The 20171-nt window shown below is 51.8% G+C and overlaps 1 protein-coding gene across 4 annotated transcripts in view; it reads right to left on the bottom strand.

Moving 5' to 3' along the window:
* The window catches only part of PLXNA1 (plexin A1), a 98457-nt gene that overhangs the window by 36672 nt on the left and 41614 nt on the right, over positions 1–20171 (bottom strand). For all 4 annotated transcript variants that reach the window (XM_031607552.2, XM_090148225.1, XM_031607562.2 and 1 more), the window contains 4 exons: positions 18158–18311; positions 17440–17539; positions 10086–10200; positions 4451–4651 (listed from right to left, as the gene is read on the bottom strand). In XM_031607552.2, coding sequence (XP_031463412.2) covers positions 4451–4651; positions 10086–10200; positions 17440–17539; positions 18158–18311 — 570 coding nt within the window. The remainder of the gene's footprint in view (positions 1–4450; positions 4652–10085; positions 10201–17439; positions 17540–18157; positions 18312–20171) is intronic.

The raw sequence follows: 20171 nt of genomic DNA, 5'->3' as shown, positions 1-20171 counted from the left end.
AAGCAGCCTCCCTAATCCTGGGGTAGGGAGCAAAAGAATGGTTAACAGCCAAAGCTAAGGTCACATGCTGATGGCATGGACAAAACTGCCCTCCTGCTCTCACTCCCGTGCCTCTTCACACCCATAAGCATGTTATCCTTCTTATGCACTGGAATGTTTGCATTCACACTTGGCAAGAGGTCATTCCAGAGCTCCAGCACCCTCCTGGCGTCCCAGGTACCCTTTGCTGTACAAAGTAAGCTCTGTGCAGGCACTGCCCCATTGGCTCCTCCTCGCCTCCAGCTAACACATTTCCAAACATCCATTAAGCACTTAACAGTTATTAACTTCCTGGGTAAGCAATGGCTGTGGCCATCAGCAATCCGCAATGAGCTGCGTGCAGGAGGCCAGGGCTGGTGGCACCTGGCAGCCTCACAGCCACACTGCGTTCTGCTCCACAGACATGCTGCCAGCCCCAAGTTGAGTTACTGTGCTTTGCAAGCAATAAACAGGCACTGCCCAGAGAGCAAACAGTGGATGCTGAAAGGGAAAAGCATGCTCACGTGCTACTGTGCCTGCAGAAGAGACAGGAGAATACATGTCACGAAGTGAGTCAGTGGTGGGATGGAGCTCCTTGGCTCCTCAGCTTGCCCAGATCAGTGCTCTGGTGCCTCTCTGCAGGAGCCCAAAAAACAAGCCTGGATGCAGCTCTTCCCAGCAAGGTCTCCTGCTGTAGGGAAGTGACTCAGGCCAGAGGACTCCTCACCAAGCCTTTCTGTGGAGCATCTCAGGCATCCTCCCAAGAAACAGCCAACAACCCTACGCAGCTCTGCATCCCATGCCCACACCAGGCAGGGCCTGCCCACTTCTCTACCCCTGCAGCTCCCACATTTGCTCCTGGGAAGCCCCCTGCCCACCCTTGAGCCGGCATAGATTGCCAAGAAAGGCACTGCAGGTGTCACTCCCCTGCCCACCCTGAGCAAACCCACGCATCCCAACCTCCCTCTGCCCTACAGGACCCTCCCCTCCCTCTCTCCAGCACCATCCCCCTGGGCTGTGTTTCTGGAGGAGCCGCTCGGCTGCAGCTGTGTCCTATTTTTCTGTAGTTGATGACCTCAACTTCTTCCCCTCACTACGGGGACGGCAGTAATGTACATCGTGTCTCGCCAGGGCTCAACTGCAATTCATCATTATTTTATCTGCTGGAATTTAATTGGATCCTATCAAACTCTCCTGATACTCCCTTTTCACTTTAAACACTGCTGCAGGAAAGATAAATGCAGGCAGCGCTAGGACAGAGCGCACGGCTTTGTTGGCGAACGGTTCTGGGGTTGTGGGCTCTGGTCCCGTTTCCCTCTCCACGGTTGCTTAATTAGAGATACACACACTGGAGGTGCACGGTGCTCGAGCAGGGCATGTGTGCATGATTTATGTTCCTCTATAAATACACCCTAGGCTTGGTAAAATACTGTCAGCCACACAACAGCACAACTTGATGGCAACGCTTGCCCTCTGATTCCGGATCTCCTTTTGTTCTTTCCGCATCTATCCTCCTGTTCCCTCCTCCCTCCCCCCCCCACTGCACACCTGAATTCGCCCTGCCTGGAATTCAGCAAGAAGAACCAGAGAGTTGGGAATAAAGCAACATCTAAAAACACCTAGAAAGCACCAATCTGCCAGGTCTCGCCTGCCCTGCTCACATCCACCCCATGGCACCCACGGGGCTGTCGGGTATCACGAACGCATTCCTCCCATTGGCGGTGGTGGGCAGGATGCTTCGCAGGGCTATGGCACTTTATCGTGGGGACAGGGACAGGAGAAATCACTGTGTGCAGCCCACAGTGTTGGGCAAAGGTCCTGACCCCCATCTGCACACAGAGGTGACAGCAGGGTGACAGAGGGGGCCACAGCTGACGCGTGGGTGACACATGCCGGGGGGATTGCGAGGAAGGAGCCAAAAGGGAGACCCGGAGTTGACACAGCTGCTCACGGCCACGTGGGGCTTTTGTTAAAGGCTAAGGGAGATAATTGAGGCGTGAGGCTTAATTTAAAGTGCTGAGACAACAAACTCATATGCTTGTGGAAAGGAGATGAGGGTTCTTCCTATTTTTATATTTAAAGGGAAGAAGCAGCTCTTGGGCTATTTTCTTGGGAAAGAATGGGCAGAGGCTGCTTGGAATGTGAAATTCAGTAGCACAAAGCGAGGGACACAGGTGACTGTCTACTCATCCTCCACTGCAAGGAAGTAAATCTGAGAGTCTCCCTCCAGAATCATAGAATCATTACAGCTGGAAAAGACCTCTAAGACCATCCAGTCCAACCGTCCACCTACCACCGATATTGCCCACTAAGCCATGTCCATATATCACCCTATTAACAAAAAACTACTGCACTGGCAAAGAATTTATTGTCTTAAGTCACATTTTTCTTTTTTTGCCTCTTTACAATGCCTGCAGAAAACCCTCAGGGTTGCCTTTCTTTTGAAGAGGAGAAGGGACTGCAGTGAGGAGGCACAAAAGGGGTTTCTCTGCTCACTTTTTGACCTGGGATGTATGGGGAACACCGAGCCTGCTCTCCCTAGAGCCTGCTGCAGATCTATTGGGTGTCTCACATGATGTTTATAGTCAGCACTCAAACCTTAATGAATGGACTGTTGAATATTTAACAAAGATGTCCTTTCTTCAAAGTGCCAAAAAGTCATTGGAGTTTGACAAGCACTAAAACTAAACAAAAGACAAAGACTTTTAAGTGGACTTGACTTATTATCCTTCCCATTCATCTGCAATTCAGGAAAACATCCCTAATTCAGCAAAGTAATTAACCTCTTGTTTAGATCCCATTGAACTCGAGGAAACAAAGTCCTCTGAAAGCCTTCCTGAATGGAGGGCATCAATTCACCCCCTCCTCGCTGGGAGGATTTCGCTGCTCCTCCAGTTCTCCAATCCCCAGTGCCCTCTGCGCCAGGAAAGACCCAAATCCAACCCAAGGAATGGATCCAAAGGACATGAGCCCACAGAGCCCCCCAGTCTGGTGGCAATAGAGCCCCGGGTCAGTGCTGGGTGACTGCATGCAGAGTGACGTGCCATCAGCGAGCCAGATGGACTGCAAAAAAGACAGGGAGGAGACGAGCTTCACAGAAGTGTGAATTTGAATCACGCACACCATAAAACAGCCTGGCTAAATGCCCTCACACGTTAAAGCAGGCAAGCAGACCCTGAAAGGAAGAAAGACAGCTTCTTTCAAGCCAGAACTTTTTTCCTCCTTCTGTGAAGCTGCCCTGAGCCTGCAAACAAAGCCTCCTGCCTCACACTCCAGTGCTGCAGACCCATCTCAAGCCCATGCAGCCTGCAATGCTGCTGGCTTGTTTTCCAACCATTTCCTTCTAATTTGGGGCAATTCTGGAGTCAAACATCCAGCCGAGGGAGAAGGCCACCTGAGCCTCGCAGTCACCAGCACTGAGCTGTACCCAGTCTCTGACAACAGCTGAAATGGTGTCTGGGGAAAGCTCTGTGTGGCAAAGGACCCACTGATATCATTTTCACCTGCAGCTCAGGACAGTGAGCATTTCTGCTCCTATCGAACTGCGTGAGGCACAGCAGGAGTTCTGGCAGCACAGCAGCCCCAGTGTTACTGCACAGGATAAGCAGCAGTGGGCTCAGGATGCTCCTCGTGCCCTAATGCTGCATCCCATGGAGGCTCCTCCAACGGCTTCTAAATGTCACTGTGCCACCACAGGATGGGGGAGCAGGGACTGGTGTGAGGTTGCAAATGAGCTTTCACAGTGCGAGCGATGGAAAACAAATTTTAAAAGGATTAAATCAGAGGGATAAGGGAGGGGTTGGCTCCATGCAGATGAAGAAAGGTCCATGCAGAGCCCAGCGGGGCAGTCATGTAGCTGAGCAGTGCCATCTCCCAGCTATTAATACCCTGGGTGTGTCTGCTCAGGGGCTTGATGCTCCACACGTGGGATGGCCACGCAGCAGGGGCATGCTCACACGGCTGCAAAACCTCATCTCTGCAAAACCTCATCTCACTTAGGGACAGAACGAGTGGGAGGAATAAACATAGAGCGGGACATGGAGAAGGTGTTGGCTGAATTCTGAGGTCAGAGAGGCAGAGGGGAGGGGAGCGTGGCTCTGACACAACCAGGCCAGCTGGCCCTGGCCCAGGCAACTTTCCTCAGTTTTCAAAAGTGAGTTTCCTTGGAAGTGCTCCCAAAACCTGGTGAGTCTCCTAGGGCAGCAGGAGTATTGATCCTGTCCGGAACAACCCCACACAGCATCCTCCCTGTGCACCTGGATGCAGGGCAGCAGAGAGCACAGGCTGAGAACCCCCCTAAGTCATAAAATCTCCATCAACTGCCCCAGGGAAAGCACACCTGGCCACACAGCAGGCAAGAACAAACAGCCTGCAAATGAAGCATGCACTGGGCAGAGAAATGTTGCATGATCTCACACCACAGAGCACTCACCGAGGTGTTCTGGCACTGGATGCTGGTGCTGTTGAAGCGCAGAGCTGTGACACGGGTGGTGCTGCCAGGGATGTGGAAGATGCACTCATAGTTGCGCTGGCCGGACTGTGGCTGCGGCAGGTTCTTGGCTGTCAGGGTGATGGGCTTCACCACACCCACTGGGATGTAGATCTGTGTGGAGGGCAGGATCTGTGGGCAGTCCTGCAAGGAGAGCAAGGGCAGCAATGAAGCAGGGCAGAGCACTGCAAGGAAACAAGGCCTGGCCACCCTGAGCACACCCAACCCCACATAATCATCTCATGGATGCTCTGAACAAAGCCCTGAAAACCAGAAGTGAATCCCAGGGCAGGGGAACCAAGTGTTTTCCATGTTACAAGTTAATCTTGGCCATGGGAGGCGGGGAGGGGAACAGCTATAGCACCTGGGACTGAGACAGCAACATATCAGCTCTATGTTTGGGCACAGCAACTCCAACAAGATGGGCACTTCCACTGTCATCAAGGTCAGCAGGATCAGAGTTAATGCCCACTGGTCTGTGCCCTGTGAGGTTGCACTCTCCAGCTTCACATGGCCTCCAATCCCCTTTGTCCATGAACAGACAGAAAAGCCTTTTACCCCTTTTGTCCCTCTGCAACATGACTCTGTGGTGCTGTACTGAATTCTGCTATTTCTGTGGCCAACTCAAAGCAGCTTCATCAGGGTAGCCTGATGGCAGGGTGCCTAAAACCAGTGGCTCCAGAGGGGCACCAATGAGTCCAAGCTGGGAGGAAGGCTCCCCCTGTCAGCCCCCCACTCCCTGGGGATCTCCACGCAGCTTTTAATAGCTGCTGGCGCCCAGCTGCTCCGGGGGAGCTGTGTGCACAGAGCACAGGGGAGCAGGAGGGAGCAAAAATAAATGAGCTCAGGCAGCAAAACAGCTCGGCATCCCCGATGGATGCCACTTGGGCAATAACAGCCTGATGCAATCCCACGCCGGCTTTGCAGAGCCTGCCGGGGGTCTCGACTCCTGGAAGCGTTGGCCCAAAATAACAGCAAGGGGGAATTCCGTGTGTTGAAATGACTCGTCTAAAACCAGAAACTGCTGCTGCAGGGCAGCCCCAGCTGCTGGCACTGTACTGGGCCAGACCCGTACAGCCCCAGGCTTTATCCCACAGGCTGCGATCAGCCTGACTTTGAAATGCTGCGGAGAGGTTTTAAAAATTGTTTCATTTAGCAAATATTAACAGAAAGTTCCAACTTATCTCGCCTTTCCAATTTCCCACTCTTCTCAAGCCTGTATTCCCCAAAAGCAGTTTTTAAGGGAAGAACCTATCTGCTCCCAAAACATGCAGAAACAGAGGAAAGTAGGGCCAGGCTGGGGATCCTCAGCACAGTGACTGGTTGCAGATCCTCATTTTACCATCATCACTGATGCTCTCGGTCCAGCCAGGGCAGCAAACACTTTATCCACCCAACTGGGCTCACTATGGGTGCTTACAAGACCCTAGGCTCCCTGCAAACCCAACGGGTGTAGCAGGCACAGGCATCCCTCTCCCCATGTATGCATAAACATGGGGCCGATTTGCTGACTCGCGGTTTGAGCCGGAGCCGAGTCCCCCCACGACATCACATGCTCTGCATCTGCCGCCAGAACTGTCTCATCCAGCAAAAATTTCAGCTGGCTCCCAAACAGGAAGCACCTGGTGCTGGTGGGTGCTGGGGCAGCGCTGCCTGGCCCCCAGGGTGGCAGGAGGGGTGGGGGCACTTGGACAACTCACTTCCCCTACAAGTCATCCAAACAGCTGACGGAACTCTGCCTGTCACTTAAGGCCCTTGGAAAAGCTTTGTCCAGTCCCCATGGCTTGCTTTCCTGCAGAAAACAGACTCTGCTCAAAGGATGTGCAAACTTACGGGATGAAGAGCAAAGCCAGATGTCCTCTCCCATCCTTCCCAAACACTGCACAACTCAGTTTCTCCCATTAAAGCTGTTTTACTAGCAGGATGAGAGCATCACAAAGGTGCCTAAGTTTGCTTGGAGAACTAAGAGGCGGAGTCACACTACAAATGCTGCAGTTTGGGCTTCTCTGGCAGCTCCCAGCTCCAGCTGCACAGCTGTATCACCAGATATGGGGATGAAGGCAGGATGGGGCTGGCTTCAACGTGCCCAAGTCCCTGGTGACAACAGCTGGGGCAGCTATAGGGCAGGACACGCTCTACCTGCCTTGGGTGCCAGCTTCCTTAGTCACCTGAGGGCTGAATTAGTTATTCAGCAACATCACTTCTGCTCCAGCTGCCACAGCACCCAGAGAGCCAGACTTCTTTCCAGCGAAGTCAAAGCATCATTTCCTTGGAGGCTTTCAGGGTCCCTCAAGAAGTCCTCCAGGTCTCAGCCATTTCCATCAGTCAAGGGAATGAGGAAACAAGCACAAGTGGAATGTGCTTAGGCTCAGCAAACACACGTGGTCCCCGCATGCTGCAAGGCTTTCACCCTACACGGTAGCTGTGCATTGACAGACACCAGAGAATGTCTCAGAGAACAGTGTTTTGGGAAAGGAGAATTCCTTTTCCATTTCTGCTCACACCCACAGCCACCACTGCGCTCTGCAAGTGGGGACAAGTGGAGAGCAGCCAGTGCTGCATTATCATCCCTCCCTTCCCACTGCTTCACCCACGGAGAAAGCCACAGAGAATGAGGATCTCCAGGAATGCGAAGTAATCAAAGGCTCCAGAGCTGAAAGCTCAAAGCCACAGCAGCCAGCAGGCAGGAACATCCCTCCTGCTGCTGCCACTCCCAGGCACATGGACGTGCCTGGGACAGTGGCACAGTGGCTCCCTACCTGCACCCAGCTCCTTCCTGCCACAACAGAGCCCAGGCACCCCACGCTTTCAGTGTAACATCCCAAGGCAACGCACTGGGTTGCTGTTTGCCTTTTCCTGCGCAACACCCAGAAAGAACTGAATGACACCACTGTAGTTCAGGCGCCAGTGGGAAGCGGCAGATGCTCAGTTAAGCCCTGGTGTGGGCAGACTTCCGCGCCTCTTCTGACCAGTACCTACCACACTCCTGCCAAATGAACTGCAGACGGACCAGATCTTACCTAAAATAACTGAGAGTCACACATCCTCCCGCAGAGAGCATCGGGCTGAACAGCTGCCCTTAATTTGTCCAGCATTGCCACAGTCTGGCACCAGGTCACCCCTAACCGGGAAAAAGGGCAGATTTCTGATCCCAGCACCAACACACAGCCCACAGCTGCGGCCAATCTGAGGGTGCTCTGCCAGGAACTGCTGAGGCCACACCAAAGTGCAAACAAGCAGAGCCAGGCTTTCCAAACCTCAAGGCAGGCGCTGCTCCAGACCCCGGGGTGACCAAGAGGTCTGCGGGGGCACAGCCTGCCTACGTCCGGAAGTGGCACAACTGCTGTCCCCTGGGAAAGGTGCACACGTCCCAAAGCCAACATAAAGACAACATGATGGGGATGTTACTGGTTTGCCTGGAAGAGAATGGGGAAAGAGTCCCAGCAGCTGCCCACCACCACACACACCAGAGCTGCTGGGAACAGCCAGCGCTGAGCATCCTGTTTGCAGAAGCACAGAGCTGGCTGGGAAGGCGACCTCAAGGACAGGCTGAACCCTCGCCAGATTTCTTCAGGGCACGAGCTGGGAGATAACAGCTTTTTCTAATCTTCTCACATTACATAATTCCCCTTTGTGTGGGTCGCTGAGCTGGGCTGGTTCTGGCCTCTGCATGATGCATTCTGTGTGGCACACGCTTGAGCATCAACAAGCAAGATGCAGCCTCCTTGTGTTCAAATCATAGCAGGAGAAAAGGTGCCAAAATGTGGAATTTGTGATGGAAAGACCAGCAGAAAGCCATTGCTGCTCTCTCATCTTGGGAATTCCAAGGGGACAAGCACACAAAGCACTGCTGGTGGGGCCACAGCATATCCCATGCAACAACACCCTGGTTGGGTGACAAGCAGCATCTCATTTCCTGTTGCTGTGCTGAAATAGCAAGTGCCAGCCCCACCTACCCACACACGAGAGCGATGCTTGGGCTTTTCCAGCTCTCCAGATGCACTTGGCTGCAAGCAGGCTTTGCTCAGCTCCATGCTCACAATAATGATGCCGATGAGATCCAGCACAGCCCCATACAGATGTGCCTCCAAACTCAGGTTGGCCATCCACACCCTTCATTCCTGAACACCACAGAGGTGCACAACTTGGAGACCCCAAGTAGAGACCCAAGCACGTCTGCTTGCAGGCTACAAACCCAAAATGTCCCATGAAGATCCATCAGCTCCTCATGGAGAAGCAGTAGCCCTGGCTTTCCACAGGGAACAGAGAAGAATGATATTACAAAAGAATGGCTTAGATTGGAAGGGAGCTTTAAGATCATCTCATTCCAACCCCTCTGCTGTGAACTGGCTGCCCAGGGCCCCATCTAACCTGGCCTTGAACATCTTCAGGAGTGGAGCACCCACAGCTCTGGGCAGTGCCTCACCTCCCTGAGTACAGAATTTCTTCCTATCTAAAGTAAAACTCCTCTTGTTTAGTTTATAGCCATTCCTACTTGTCATGTCACTATCAGACCATGGAACAAGGTGGTCCCCCTCCTGCCTATAAGATTCTTTCAACTGCTGGAAGGAAGATGCGTAAATTTGAGATGTGTCATCCATTCTGTCTCCAGTACAAGAGCCAATGTGCTGCTGGTGGAGGGACTCTGCCTAAGTAATGGCCCAACCCTCACTGGAGGGCTCAAGCTCCTTAAGTGATGGAAGAGGGAGTCAGGAAGAAGGGGAAAAATTGATTGTTCCCTGCTGGGAGTTTGACCTGCATCAGTGAGGAGCTTGGAGCAGCCAGGAAGGCAGGAGGGAGACAGTCAAAGCAAGGGGGAAGTGAGTAATAGGGCTGAGGGCACCACGGCCACAGACAGCTCCATCTAACTCTACACATGCCCCAAGCCCAGCATTGAGGCATGGGGACAGAGGGAGGATGACAACCCTGAACCAAAGGGGACCCAAGAGCCTGCGTGTGGAGGGAGACCTCACAAGGCACAAATTACAAGAGACAGATCACCAAAGCTACCTTCCAGGCACAGGATTCTCTTCCTCAGATCTCTCCCTTCACAACACAAACTGTGATGCGGGGCAGGGTGCAGAAGCATGGCTCTCCTGCAGATGCCCTGTGAGTGATGGATTTCCCCAGCTGTTGGCATGGATCCCACAGGATAAGGCCCCACAAAACATGCTTCTTAGCAAAGTATTACAGAAGAAGAACATGTGAGGTGCAGCAAAATGGTTTGTTTTACGGCTTTAAGCCTTCCTCTCTCTGAAAACAAGTTGTTCTGCAGTGACAGTTCAAGCTTGCTCCCTTCGAAAACATCAAAGGAAATGCTTAAGCGTCTCTGCCTTTGTTTCTGTCTTGGTTCAGCCTACAGTGCTTCCTGACTTAGCCCAGATTCCCAAGCAGCCCCTGCACCGGCGCTGCTCAGCTCACACAGCCCATCCCCCACACTCCCTCCTTGCTTCCCAGACAAGTCCAGCACTCCAGACACAGCTTGCACACGGTTTTTCAAAGGCTTTTCATCTGCTAAAGCCTTCCCTGCAGGCCATGGAGAGCAGAGCAGAGCAGAGCTGGCTCACACTGCCTTTACCTCGGAAAGCTTGACGCGTCCCTCCAGGAAGGAGCAGTCGGCGGCGTTGTGGGTGCAGATGTGGCGGTACTTGCACCAGTGGCAGGGGAAGGAGCCGTTCACGCAAGACAGGCAGCTGCAGAGAGAGCAGAGCGGGCAGCATTAGGTAAATACAGCAAAGGGCATCTGCATCTGCCTAGGGGCTAAGCAGCAGCAATAAGCCTCTCTCCCCCACCCCATCTTATAGAATCATAGAACGGCTTTGGTTGGAAGTGACTTCAAAGACTGTGTAGTCCCACCCCCCTGCCATGGGCAGGGCTGCCAACCACTAGATCAGGCACCAGCTCAGGCTACCTCCAACCTGGTCTCAAACACCTCCAGGGATGGGGAACCCACAGCCACTCTGGGCAGCTGTGTCAGTGCCTGAATGCACACTTTGCACACCATGCAGGGCCACGGTTCCCTGCCCGGGGGTTTCACACCCCATTGCATGTACTACGATAGCTTCCTAAATCCACACACACACGCTAAGGAAATATTTAATTAAGCTGCTTGCAAAGGGGGCTGGAAGTCATTTCCATGTTTCGCTCACATTTTCACTTCCAAATGAACAGCCCTTTTAGCTTTACCCACAAATATGCTAATTGAGATGCTCCTTATGCAAATATATGCGATTTTTATTTCAGCTGCAGAGATTCGACTTAAAAGCACAGCCGTGGCCTCCCAGCTCTGGCTGCTTTGATGGATGGGGGTGCACAGGGTAGGAGCACAAATAAAGCACAGGGACTGCTCCTGCCCTCATCCCCCATGGCTGGTGGGCAGGGAAATGCAGGAGCGGAGGCAGCGAGGCAAGGAACGCAGGGGTTAACCCTGGTGGAAGCACAGCAGGCACGGAGGGGCCATTCAGAAGAGGAGGAGGTACAGGCAGCAGGGGGGTTTCTAGCCACAGGGTCTGATCTGTGTGAGGCACCCCACAGACCCTGGGTAAAGAGCCTGGTCCAGCCCTGTTCTGCCAGGGCAAGGGCACATCACGTGCCACACAAGGTTCTCCTTTGCCATCTGACCTTAGTGCACACCACCCGCTGCCCTGCCCCCCTCACTTGTTAATGGACATGAATGCTCCTACAGCCACGGCATTGTGTGAGGACACACCATGCAGGACCTCCTCCTCCAAGCTCACTCCTGATACCCAGCTCTGCCTTTAAAGCCCAAGTCCTTGCAGACAATCCTCACACCCTACCTCAGCTTTCCATTCACCATAAGGACATCAAGAGCCACTATCAGTAAGTTCACCTCATACATCTCACCACATAGCATCTTTGCTGTATGTACAGCCTGCACCAGAGCACAGCCCATCAGCCAAAGCTTCTGCAAAGCACCTGGTGCTGGGAACATGGCTAACCCTCAGCTCCAGCCCACCCTGGTCCAATAGGAGATGTCCAAGCCCACTGCTTGGGGGCTGGCACTGGATGGTGTTCAAGGTCCCTTCCACCCCAAACCATTCATTCTTTGATTCTGTTCTACTCTATGTCACCCTGGGCACCTCGCTATGACTCCCAGCTCTCTGCTAACCCTAACCCAACAGTCCTACAAGAACGGAGCTGAGCAGCAACTGAAGCCCAAGACCCCTTCTAAACAGAGGCCAGAAGGTGAGCAGCTAGCTGGGATGAGGCTGGGGTCTGCTGCTGTGGGACAGGCACGGCTCCATGCCCACGGCTGCCCAAGGTCGCACTGCACGGAGGGGCCCGGGTTGCATCCCCAGCGCGTCCATTTGTCACTGCTGTCTGTTTCCCACATAGGAGCAGGTTGCTTGGCAGCACGATGCCATCTGTGCTGTCTCTCTCCTTCCCACGGTCAGGCACTTTTCCCTCATCGCTTTTTGCCTAAGAGGCTTTCATCACTCCTGATAATTAGAGGGAGTTTCTCCTGCATGTGAAGCCCCCCTTCCACGAAGCAAGGCAGAGCACTGATGCCGAGGATGCAGCACAGACACCGAGCCTCAGCTCACTCCTCAGTGCTCCTCTGAGCCCATGCAGGGGGGCCAGGCAGAACCGAAGGCAGAGAGGAGGGCAGGAAAGTGGGTCATGGCCTCGGCTGTGCTGACGCCCTCACGCAGGCTCTCCAGGAATTCCAGATCACTCTGCAGATTCCCCATCCCAGGACAAGCCTGGGCTTGCTATCTACTTGCAAAAATCCTTCCCCACAAAGAGCACCAGAGGGACACACATCTTTGGACATCAAGTTTCTGCCCTTCCCTTTGTGCCAGCCTAAGGGCACAAGTGCAAACGTGACCCAACAAAGGTGGTCCAAAGCAGAGCATGAAGCCATCCTACACCCAGATCTGTGACTGCCTCGCAGCTCAGAGGTGGTAAAACACAAATATACACTTCCTTAACTGCTTGCAGCCATCTGGCTGTGCCTTTGAGAAGCATCTGTAAGCATCTGGAAATGCAGCTCCGGGTTGCAGAGCAGAAGCTGTGTAGCAGGCAGCTCCCAGCCGGCCCACAGGAGGAGCTGGGGCTGCTCAGCACAATCAGACCATTGCTGGAGCTCTTATGGCACCCTCAGGATGGCCAGCAACTCAGGGGTCACAGCTGCAGCAGTGCACGGCCACGAGGTCAGTGCCATCAGCATAAGCACATAGAATGCAAGCACAGCACAGGCACCAGTTCCCAGTCTGCCCGGCTCTCCTCTTGGTATCACAGCCCCTGGTTCCCAGAAAGGAAATCCAAACAGCAAATATGGATGCAGAAGGAACAAATACCTCTTGGTTGTCCCTGGAACAACTGGTTTCTGCAGGCTGGTTTCTGCAGACAGAGGGCTGGGCAAGGAGTGTCCCTCTGGCCCCAGCTCCACATCCCAAGGAATTCCCCTCTCTGTGAGCATGGCAGAGGGATTTTCCCCTCACCCTTAGAGCCCGACATCACATCTTTATCTTTAAAGGGAACTCATTTCCCAGGGAATGCTTTGAAGTGGAAGAGTAATGCTTAGAAAGATGACCTCAGCATCTGCACACAGCTCTCTGGACACAGGCAGATTCATCAGACTATCAAAGCAACCAAAGGTCTTCAAACATGTTTGCCTGATCAGTGCCCCATAGGAGGCCCCCAAGGGAACACACCCATGAGGTGAGTCTATGAGAGCAACTCATGGCATCTGGGCCCAGCTCTGCTTCATGCCCTTAGCAAACAGACCCCTGCTAACAAAGTCAGGAGCTCCCAACCCTGCCCAGCCAATACCCCTGAACCACATGTATAGGATCACAGAATCATTTGAGTTGGAAGGGACCTTTAAAGGTCATACAGTGAAACTCCCCTGCCAGCGTCCTTGCCTTTCTACAGGCTGCAGCATGAGCCAGGCACAAGGCTCATCCTCTCCACTCTCACTGGGAAGTGATTTGTTTTCACCACAAACAAACCGTGATCATTTTTCAATCACAGCAAGCTCTGCCTACCTACTCACCCTTCTAATCCTGCAAAGCTGGAAGCAAGGCTCTGCTGCAAGGCGTTTTCGCAAAGCGGTGCGAATTTACTGGAGCAGCTCTGGTGCAGCTGTGCCTCCCAGCCCAGGGCTGCTTCACAGCACAGGGATCCCCTGCACAACCTTTTCCGTGTTCCTACTCTATTTACAGTCACAACAGACCCTGCTAAAGAGCCTGTCTTCTTTCTTACAGCCTCCCTCTAGATACCGAAAGGCTGTCCTCAGGTCTCCCCAGAGCCTTCTCTCCTCCAGGCTGCACAGCCCCAGTTCTCTCAGCCTGTCCTCGTAGGGAGGTGTTCCATCCCATGGAGCATTTTTTTGGTCCTCCTCTGGATGCGCTCCAGCAGGTCCCTGTCTCTCCTGTACTGAGGATTCCACATCTGGATGCAGCACTTCAGGTGAGGTCTCACAGCACAGAGCAGAGGGGCAGGATCACTTCCTTGACCTTCTGGCCACCCTGCTTTGGAACACAGCCCAGAATACAGTTGGCTTTCTGGGCTGTGAGGGCACAGTGCTGGCTCATGACCAGCTGGTGGTACCCCAGACACCACTGGTCACCCACCAGTACCCCTAGGTCCTTTTTGGCAGGGCTGTGCTCCTTCCTTACATCCTGCAGTTTGTTTTGATAGCAGCAGTAGCCACAACCCAGATGCAACACCTTGCACTTGGCTTTGTTGAACCTCACGAAGTTCCCCTGGTCCCATTGCTCACCCTGAGTCTCTCTGAACTGCATTCCACCCCTTGGGCACATCAACCATGATGCATAGCAAACTTGCAGAGGGTGCACTCAATCTCTTGGTATCATTGACACTGGTCCCAGTACTGACCCCTAAGGGATACCACTTGTCACAGATCTGCATGTGGACACTGACCACCCTCTCTGGATACAAGCATACCACCAGTTCCTCATTGAGCAGTCCATCCATCAAATCCAACTTGGAGAGAAATGTTATGATGGACCGTGTCACAAAAGCCTTACTGAAGTTTGGATAGATGGCATCGGTGGCTCTTCTCTTGTCTGCTGGTGGAGTTACACCATCACAGAAGGCCACCATTGGTCAGGCAGGATCTGCCCTTGGAGAAGCCATGCTGGTTATCCTGTAACACCTCCTTCTCTTCCATGTGCCTTAGCATAGCTTCCAGGAGGATCTGCTGTAGGATCTTCCCCAGCACAGAGGTGAGGCTGGCAGGCTGGTAATTCCCTGGGTTTTTCTACCCTTCTGACAAATGGGTACAACACTGCCTTTTTTCCAGGCACCAGGGGCTTCACCTTACTGTTGTGACTTCTCAAATATCATCAAGTGTGGCAATCACACCTCCTTGCTACAGAAGCTGGTGACAAAGTTTTCAAGGGATGCCAGCATCCACCTTCAAGTGTCCTGTAATCAGGCACAGAACCTGCACGCCCTCTGAAAACCACACGTCCCTAGAAGGTATATCGAGTGGGCATGCCAATCAGCTATGCTGAGAATCTTAGTCTGTACCTAGCACTTTAGATAAGGCAAATCAGAGCAAAAAGGGGCAACCAAAGAAAGCCTGCAGGACCGAAATGTTACGGGAAGGAGCTTGGAACAAACACTCAGGGCTTTCTGCTCGGTTCCTTCTTTTGAAGTGAAACAAAAAGTAAACCAAGCTTGCAAAAGGGCAAGGTGCACTGAGTGCAGCCCATGTCTACTGCTGTTGTTGGCTCGTCTGAGGGATGGGATCGGCGTGGGCGATGCTGCAGGGTGCTGGGGGACAGTCCCCTCACAGCAGGTGACACAAAGGGCTGACCCTGGAAGGCAGCCCAGGGCCTCTACCAGTCCAAACACTTTATTTGTAGCTGAGAAATGATTCAACACTCAGGCCGCTGGCTCCCAACCCAACCAAAGCCGCCCAAATAAAAAAAAAAAAAAAAAAAGGAAAACATAATGCACGGTGATCAGAGAACTCCACAGGAAAAAAAAACAACATTAGCCTCATGGAAAAGCATATTGTTCCCAATGCAGAATATATCAAGCTGACTTATAGATTTTCCTCCACAAAATATGAAACCTGGATCCAAAAGGCTATTAACTCCAGAGAGATCCATTAAAGACGCCTGTCTGCAAATGGTATTTAAAAGTATTGCATCACCCTGGATATTGTCATGTTCTTTGGTTATGATCTGACTGCGGGTCACACAGTTAAAATTGCCTCCAAACCCTAAAATTCTTGATGTAAAGAAAATAATAATAATGTTCACCAGCCTAGAACACGGACTATTCTATCAGCTCCAACCGAAGCCCATAAATATTAATGCATCCATAATTAGCCTTTTTAAATAATGCACCCAAAATTAAACATCAACGCAGTAATAAATCAGTCAGGGCTCTTTGTTGTAGGTTTGTTGGGAAAGGGGGGGTTCTTTTGCTGCTATATAAGGCACATAAAATGAAATGCCAATTCCCTCACCAGCTCTTCCCACTGGACCAAAATGTTGTGGCCCCAATTGGACCAATCTGATCCCCTTCCTACTGAAAAGTCTTGTTGCTTTCATTTAGAAAAATAAAAGTCACATCTGCTTTTTGATTTGCAAAATAATGACATGCAGCCATCCTGAGCCAAAGCTGAGCTAATGTTATTGAAACCACAAGACGTGAAGGGAGACAAAGCTCATCTCGCGAGTCAAGGTGAGGGAGAAAGTCAAGTCTGCAGGCTGCCCGCTCACTGCCGCAGCACTCCCCAAGCACAGCCCTCTTCCTGCACCCAGAGCTGTGATGCAGGAGGTTTGAAGGGCCTGCTGCTCCTTGGCCCTGGCTCTGTTTTGCTCTCTGCCTCCACACCCTGAGCTTTTCAGCAGCATGCTGCTCCTCAGCAGGAGCACAAGCAGAGGTCCTTTGGGCTCTCCTCTGACTCATTCCCTTTGGAGCAGCCGGCACAACGGGGTGCCTGCAGCTCACCTGCTTTTCCCTGATCAAAAAGCAAAATGCAGCCTGCTTGCTGAGCACGCTTTGAAAAAGCCATCAGCAGCAGAACTCCCTAAGCCAGGCTAGATCCTTCACAAAAAAAGCTGCCCCAAAGAGATCACTCCACATTTGCTTATCTGTAATTACTGATCAGTCGGAGCACCACCATCCGTGGGAGGCTTCTGGCAGCAGAACGAAATCGCTCGCATTCTCCAGCTCCAAATTCTCTGCCCAAACACACCCCAGCATCTTCCCCGATGCTCTCCCTGCAGTTCGAGCACAGCGTCCTCAGCACCTCATCAGCAGCTGCCTGGTAGACTTGTACGCTGTGCTTAGACAGCACATCAATAATCCCCACCTCCTCTATTTTATCACATGCATATCTCAAACTGCCTAAAGACCCACGCTTATAGAGTAGATTTCAAGCCAGCCTGACAAGAAAGCAAATTCACAATTACTTCCACTGAGGAAATTCTTGGGTAACTGCCCCACGACATGCAGCATGTTCCATTCAGTGTTGCTGTAACTTTCCAGCCCTCCCTCCAGCAAGCCTGGGAAGCAGGTACTGTCACAGGAAAACACAGGCTCTCCTTTTGCCTAGCCAACTCGCTCCTATTAACTGTTTCCAGGAATAACAAGATGCTTGGCATTTTCAGTCACATGGACTGCTCCAGTCTGCAATGCAGTAAATTTGCTTTTTCTTCCAAAGCTTTTTCCAACTGAAAGCCCTGTTCTTAAGTGAGGTTCTGCCCTGGTACTGCATGTTCCCACACATCCAAACCAACTGTGAGTTCTCTGGTCACTCCCCCAGTTTACAAAAAGAGGGTTCTCACTGCCAGTACCGCCATGCTCAACCTCCCTTTCTTCTTGCAACATCAGCACCCACAAACGGAGATCTCTCTGATGAAGTCTCACACCGCCCAGCCCATCTGCTCCCAGAGCACACTCACAAAGCCCAGGCCACTTACGATTGATGGACGCTGCAGTTATAGAAAACAAAATCCACAGAGGCAAACTTCTTCCCGGTCTCCTTAGATTTCAGGTAGAGTTTCACCACCCGCTTATCTCCTGAGAGAGAACAAGGCAGAGAAAGGCATCAGAAATGACACAGCGAAATGAACACCGGGGCATGTGTTCAGCCCACAGCTTGTGATGGGTTGGAAGGATCTGGACAACAATATCCACTCTTGTTAACCAACAAAATCCCAAATCCAGAAATAAAAGGGAAGTACCCATCCATACCCACCCAGCCACTAAGTGGGCCAGCAAGGCCCAGGAGCAGCATCAAGCCCCTTTAGCTAACTACAACATGGAGACAGGTGCCTGCCCCGGAGTACAAGAGCAGCACTGGAGAAGACTTTAACAGTTCCATGGTCAGCAGTGCCCAAGAGTCCATAGACATCTACAGAAATGGTCCAGAGGTTTGGAATGAGGCCAGCATGCCCAGGTTTTGCAGGACTGCTGCACTGAACATTACAGTGTCAGCATGTAGCTGCACCCATGGCTTGGAAAAGAGCAAGGACATCAAAGGCAAGCACCACTCCTGGAGAAGCAGCAACGTCCTTTTACTTCAGCACCCCAAGAACCCATTTCCACCCCTGTTTGGGGCTGGGGATCACTGTCACAGGACTGTTCTCCTCAGTGCCTGCCTATGGGGCAAAGCCAAGACAAAGGACACAAGCTCACCACGGCCCCTGGTGATGGGGATGACGTCCCTGGCAGAGGGAGAGCTGCAGTAGATCTTTCCATCTTCAATGCGGCTCTCGGACTCAGTGAAGTCTTCAAAGGAGCAGTTGACTCCTGCTGAGAGGTCCGGGACATTCCAGGCCTGCAGGACCAGCTGGGGGAGAGAACGTGGAGCATGGCCTTAGGAAGCTAACAAAATGACTCCTCTGTGTCTGCTGCGTGAAACAGCCAACAGGAAAACCAGGGGTGCAACCCCCCTGCTCCCCCATCCACACGCACAGTCCCCATGCAGGACCCCAGTGCTCAAGCCAGGAGAGCAGATGCAAATGGCTCAGAATCCTGAATGCATCACAGCCTGACATCCTTTGCCCTCTACTGCACCACAAACCATTATGTCTCACCTCTCTGCAGAGACCAAGCCCAGTGTTTGGCTAAAGAATGCTTTACAGAAAAGCATCTACTTCTGCAGACATCAAGAGGGAAGGAATTCACCTCTTCCTCTGCAAATTCATTGCAGGGGTCAGCAGTTCTCACTTTACAAAACGCTTGCCTTATTTCTAATTTGAATTTTTCTCAGCTTCCAGCCATTAGTTCTTGTTATGCCTTTCCTTGATAGATTAAAAAGCCCTTTAGTCCCTGATATTTGCTCCTCGTAAAGGCACTTATACTCTGTAATCAAGTCACCTCTTAATCTCCTTTTTGATAAGCTAAGCAGATTGAGCTCGGGAAGTCTCTCACTGGAAGGCATTTCTCCAGCCCCAACTCATTTACATGCTGTTTACTGAAGGTGCTCAGCCTCCTTCAAGCAGCTGTCTCCGGCCCGAGTGCTGTGTCCCAGCACTGATCACAGCAGACCCTGCGGTACAGGCAGCCAGCAGGCAAAGAAATAGCCTGAGAGAGAGCAATAAATGCCTCCCAGCAATGCCCAGGGAGCACCAGCAGCCCTTCCTGGGATCAGCACACCAGGATCCTTTCCAATATCAACACTTCCCAGGTCGTCTCTCAAAAGCCAGCCTTACTCCTCAAAGTCTAGCTCTGGACCTGGCAGTATCAAATCCACTTTCCCTGCTGAACTAGCACAAATCCCATGGGGATCTCCTCCCCAGCACCCCGTAACCTCCCCATGCCACCCCATGCATGTTAGGCATGGTCTCAGCATCCTCTGCAGATCTCATCAGCAGCAATTCCGTATTTGTTTCCACATTACCGATGAAAAGCCAAAGCTGCACTCCAATCCCTGCAGAAGCACTTTCAAAATGTTTCCATTCAGTGACAATTCCCCTCTGACAATGACTTTTTGAGATCTGTCACGGAGCCAGTTCTTAATCCACTTAACACATGCTTTATCAATATTGTATAATGCTAATTTTTAATCAGAATGTTGTGTTGTACCGAGTCAAATGCCTTGTAGAAGTCTAGAGACATCACATCCCTGCAGTCCCTCTTCTAATTCAAGTCATAATTTCATCAAAGAACAAAATGTGGTTTGTTTGACACAAAACTACATTGACTAGCATTAATTATATTCCCATCCTTGATTCTTCATCAGTTGTATCCTGCCTCGTTTTTTTCCACTAGCTTTTCTCAGCTTGATGTCAAACCAAGCAATCTTGAGCCACTTGGGTCATCCCACGTGCCCTTCCAACAAGAGCCTTTTCTGCTTGCTGGACTTTTCTCAACATCCACTTCTTTATTACAAAGCCCCATCTGCAAGCCAAGGAACTCTTAGGCCAACTCCTTCAGGACTCCTGAGTGCCAGACATCCAGACCTGGCAGCTTGCAGAAGTTTATTGCTAGTATACGCTGTTTTGCATTCTCTTTACAGTGCTAATGGCCTGGAAAATACTTCATGGAAGTACATCATCCTTTCTGTCTGCACAGACAGAGCAGTGAGTTGTGCATCTAAGCCACATCCCAAAATATCTACTACTGGCCGCTGTCAGACAGGATATTGAGCTAGATGGATCTCTGGCCTACAAACAGCAAATCTGATGTTGTTATTTTTACTGTGGAG

Source organism: Phasianus colchicus, chromosome 11, assembly GCF_987193195.1.
Source record: "Phasianus colchicus chromosome 11, bPhaCol1.hap1.1, whole genome shotgun sequence".
Classification (NCBI taxonomy): Eukaryota; Metazoa; Chordata; class Aves; order Galliformes; family Phasianidae; genus Phasianus; species Phasianus colchicus.
The sequence above is the reverse complement of the archived record's forward strand: the minus strand, read 5'-3'. Positions and strand labels throughout refer to the sequence as shown.